Source organism: Myotis lucifugus, unplaced genomic scaffold (genome assembly GCF_000147115.1).
Source record: "Myotis lucifugus unplaced genomic scaffold, Myoluc2.0 scaffold_207, whole genome shotgun sequence".
Lineage (NCBI taxonomy): Eukaryota > Metazoa > Chordata > Mammalia > Chiroptera > Vespertilionidae > Myotis > Myotis lucifugus.
Genome location: NW_005871255.1, coordinates 1529369 through 1533465, shown reverse-complemented (window position 1 = coordinate 1533465; position 4097 = coordinate 1529369). Strand labels below are relative to the sequence as shown.

General features: G+C 44.6%; 1 protein-coding gene across 9 annotated transcripts in view; it reads right to left on the bottom strand.

The window, feature by feature from the left end:
- PSEN1 (presenilin 1) overlaps window positions 1-4097 on the bottom strand; it is a 69788-nt gene that overhangs the window by 52295 nt on the left and 13396 nt on the right. For 4 of the 9 annotated variants that reach the window (XM_014463346.2, XM_023761320.1, XM_006097602.3 and 1 more), the window contains exons 2-3: window positions 1994-2074; window positions 1763-1902 (exon numbers count right to left, since the gene is read on the bottom strand). In XM_014463346.2, the coding sequence (XP_014318832.1) occupies window positions 1763-1849 (87 nt within the window). In that variant the 5' untranslated portion in view covers window positions 1850-1902; window positions 1994-2074. The remainder of the gene's footprint in view (window positions 1-1762; window positions 1903-1993; window positions 2075-4097) is intronic. The other 5 variants (XM_014463348.2, XM_023761322.1, XM_014463349.2 and 2 more) reach the window with 2 other exon arrangements.

The following is a 4097-nucleotide window of genomic DNA, read 5'->3' as shown; positions in this document are numbered from 1 at the left end:
TTTCATCTATCAGTATTGACTTCCCCATTTTCACTATCTAAGCCTATGCATCCTGGAAAGTCTACTTTGTGAAGCCATCCTCCCCACATTTTGACCTTCAAATTGGAATTCCAAATCTTCAGAGTATGAAGGGACCTTCCAGGCCCATGTAGTGCTCTAGTTCACTGCTCATTCCATGGACTAACCCTTGTGGGGAAGCACAGGAGTTGGTTGGAAAGTCTGTAAGGAGGATTCTCCAAAAGGTGGGGGGCCTCTTAGGGAGACCTTGCCAAAGGCGGCAGCCCCTGCCTTGACATTTCCAAGTAAGTCTGAGCCTCCAGGTGTTTTGCTGATATCTCTATGTTTAATCTTTAAGACCGACCTTGTAGAAACATGTGCTTTCTCAAGGATACTTACACTGCTAATTGTATCTAGAGCAGTGGTTCTCAACCTTCCTAATGCCGCAACCCTTTAATACAGTTCCTCATGTTGTGGTGACCCTCAACCATAAAATTATTTTCGTTGCTACTTCATAACTGTAATTTTGCTACTGTTATGAATCGTAATGTAAATATCTGATATGCAAGATGTATTTTCATTGTTACAAATTGAACATAATTAAAGCATAGTGATTAATCACAAAAACAATATGTAATTATATATGTGTTTTCCGATGGTCTTCGGCGACCCCTGTGAAAGGGTTGTTCGACCCCCAAAGGGGTTGCAACCCACAGGTTGAGAACCACTGATCTAGAGGTTAATTTTAGTTCAAGCTGTAGTTATAATAAAAGCCAAGGAGGCAGGCAATCAGGGCTGTTTTGGTGCCTCCTGCCAATCAGCCCCTTAGCCTCTCTTTCACGGAAACGTGTGTCAGAGTAATCTATTCATCCCTCGCTCAGGGTCTGCTGATCAGTCCTGGCAAACCCTATGCAGATGCAGCTGGTAGTCTTCTGGCCTTTGTGACTGCTTTTAGTGACAAGCACACACTGGCCCACAAGGCAGTCCACACCCTTTCAGACATACAGTAATTGTGAGAAAATTCCTCTTACTATCCCAGCACCTGTTTCCTGGTATCTTCCACCACTGATTCTGACCTCTGGTTGAATAGAGGGAAGTCTGATTCCCGGTCCTCGTGCACCCTGCCCAGCTCATAGTTGGCCTTGTGTTTCCCCCCATTCTGGCTCTGCCTCTAAAAATTCTAATTCCCCAACCATCTCACAGGTCCTCTGTGGAAACCACCTTCAATCTGTAATGATTAGCTAACAGTCACAGACAGATCTGATGTCTCTGTATATAGCTGGGGAGGTCTCTGTGTCCCATGCCACAGATTATACCTGATCCTCCTTCTCTTCTTTGAACTAGCTTAGGATTTCTACACTTAGCCTTGCATTCATCATCATGCACTTTGTCATGAACGTTCACTGAGCACTGTCAGGAACCATACTAGGTACTAAAAAATAAAATTCAATAAAAAGTACTCAGCCTATAGAAGAGTAAGAGCAAGAAAGATAGAATAATAAATAGGTGAGGAAGTTGGAGAGGCTTCAATGGAAGCAGTGCTATCTGAGCCAGCAATGAACTATACAACACCAATGCCTCACACAGCCTTGCGTCCCCAGCACCAAATGGAACAATGCTTTGCGCTCACTTGAAGTTCAGAAAATACGTGAATATGGTAAAATTGAGAAACCTGCTCAGCCCCCTCAGCCTCTTTTGGAGGTGAGGTAGGGTGATCAGTGAATCCACAGTCTGACAAAGGCAGTTACAGAGACTGACAATGTACCTGGCTACGTACAATATTGCTCAGGTGGTTGTCCTCGGACATCTGTGCATTCTGGAAGTAGGACAAGGGTGCAGGCAACTCTGTCATTGGAGCAACTGTACAGAAATACCTTTTCACAGAAAACAAGGCCTCTTGGGGTTCTGAAAAGGGAGACAGAAAGCAATCCTTTGTACATTACAATTACACTTTTATTTTTAAACACTTTCATAAATTACATTAGGTGAAACCAACCTTTCTTTCATGTGTCTCCTCCAGGCCGAGCTTCCCAAGGACCTCACAGGCTGCTGTCACTTGCAGACTCCTGGATTAGGTCTGAAATAGGGTTTTATCAGGTTACCCAGAGTTGGTAATCCATTCACACCAATCAAGTACTTAAAAGACCAATCTATAAGGCATCCATTTATTAATTTGCCATGAACCGATAAACATTCTTAAAAAATATTTTTTGTTAATCCTCACCTGAGGATATTTTTCCCATTGGTTTTTTAGAAAGAGTAAAAGGTAGGGAGGGAGGGCAGAGGAAGGAAGAGAGAGAGAGAGAGAGAGAGAGAGAGAGAGAGAGAAACATTGATTCGAGAGAGACACATTAACTGGTTGCTTCTGGCAGACGCTTTGACCAGGGCCAGGATGGAACCTGCAACCCAAGTACATGCCCATGATTGGGAATCAAACTTGAGCCCCTTTAATGCTCAGGCCAACACTCTCACTGCTTAGCAACACTAGCCAGGGCTCAACTGACAAACCTTTATCAACTCAAGATACCTCTTTGGTAATGAGTAGATCTATTTTAAATTTTTTTTATATTTTATTGATTTTTTACAGAGAGGAAGGGAGACAAAGAGGGATAGAGAGTTAGAAACATCGATGAGAGAAACATTGATTCGGCTGCCTCCTGCACCCTCCCTACTGGGGATGTGTGCAACCAAGGTACATACCCTTGACCAGAATCGAACCCGGGACCCTTCAGTAAACAGACCAATGCTCTATCCACTGAGCCAAACCGGTCAGGACGAAAAAAAAGTATTTTTCAATCACAAAGATAATCAATGATTTCAGATTTAGAACAAAGGGAACTGAATAATCTTAAAGAATGTTCTCATCAACATTTCTTCTTTCCTTTTTTTTTTTTTTTGAGAGACAGGAAGGGGGAGAGAGAAACATTAATGTGAGAGGGAAATATTGATCAACTGCTTCTACACACCCACTAACCAGGGATCAAGCCAGCAATCCAGGAATGTGTCTTGACCAGGAATGGAACCAGCAACCTTTAGGTAAATGTGACAACATCCAACCAACTGAGCCTTTAGGTAAATGTGACAACATCCAACCAACTGAGCCACACTAGCCAGGGTTGTTTAGTGATTTTAATTTTGCCAAAGGCCGGGTAAACAGGTAACATCCATATTTTTTTTTATTTATCCTCACCAGAGGATCTTTTCCCAATGATTTTGTTTAAAGAGAGTGGAGACTCCACCAAGATGGCGGCATAGGTAAACACCGGAGATTGCTGCCGCAAACAACCACTTCAAAAATTCAACTAAAAGACGGAACGGACATCACCCAGAACCACAGGAAGGCTGGCTGAGGAGAGACTCTTCAACTAGAAGGAAAGACAACAACATACCCAGGCTCAGAGGAGGCGCAGTGTGGAAAATTTAAAGGTGCGGAGGTGCGCACGCAAAGCGGGCTGGTGGCTGAGGGCGCGGTTGTCATTTTCAATCAGGAGGGAGTCTCAGACTCTGAGCTCCAGATCCAGGCGAGTCTCTAGGGACTCAGACTCAAACGGGAGAAGCGGGATTGTCTAGCATCAGTTGGAACGTGAGGGCAGCTTTCTCTCCAAGGTTTGCAGCGGTTGCCGGGGTTCTGAGAAGCAGAGCCTCTGGGAACGGGACTGAGAGCAGCCATAACTGCTCCCTCCGCCCACACTGTTGATCCCGCCCCGCCCAAGCCCTGCGCAGAGCCATTTGCCGGATCGCCTCAGGCAAAGGCTAGATTAGCACCTCCCCAGAGGACAGAAGTTTTCCCACAGCTGATTCTCACAGCCAGTCGGCCTGGTGGTCAAATCCCTCTAGTATTAACTACAACAATCAAGGCTTAACTAGAACAGACTGCGCACAAAGACCACAAGGGGTGCACCAAGAAAGCATAAAATGCGAGACAAAAAACATGACAGAATGGAGGATATAGAGCTAAAAACGCAATTTGAGGCTTGCATAAACTTGTGAGAAGCCTCACGAAACTAGAGACCCTGATGCTATGATAAGAACACTAGATAGCATACACGACTGATAGATATACCCCATAGCGACGAGAGCGCAGATCAGCAAGATTGAAT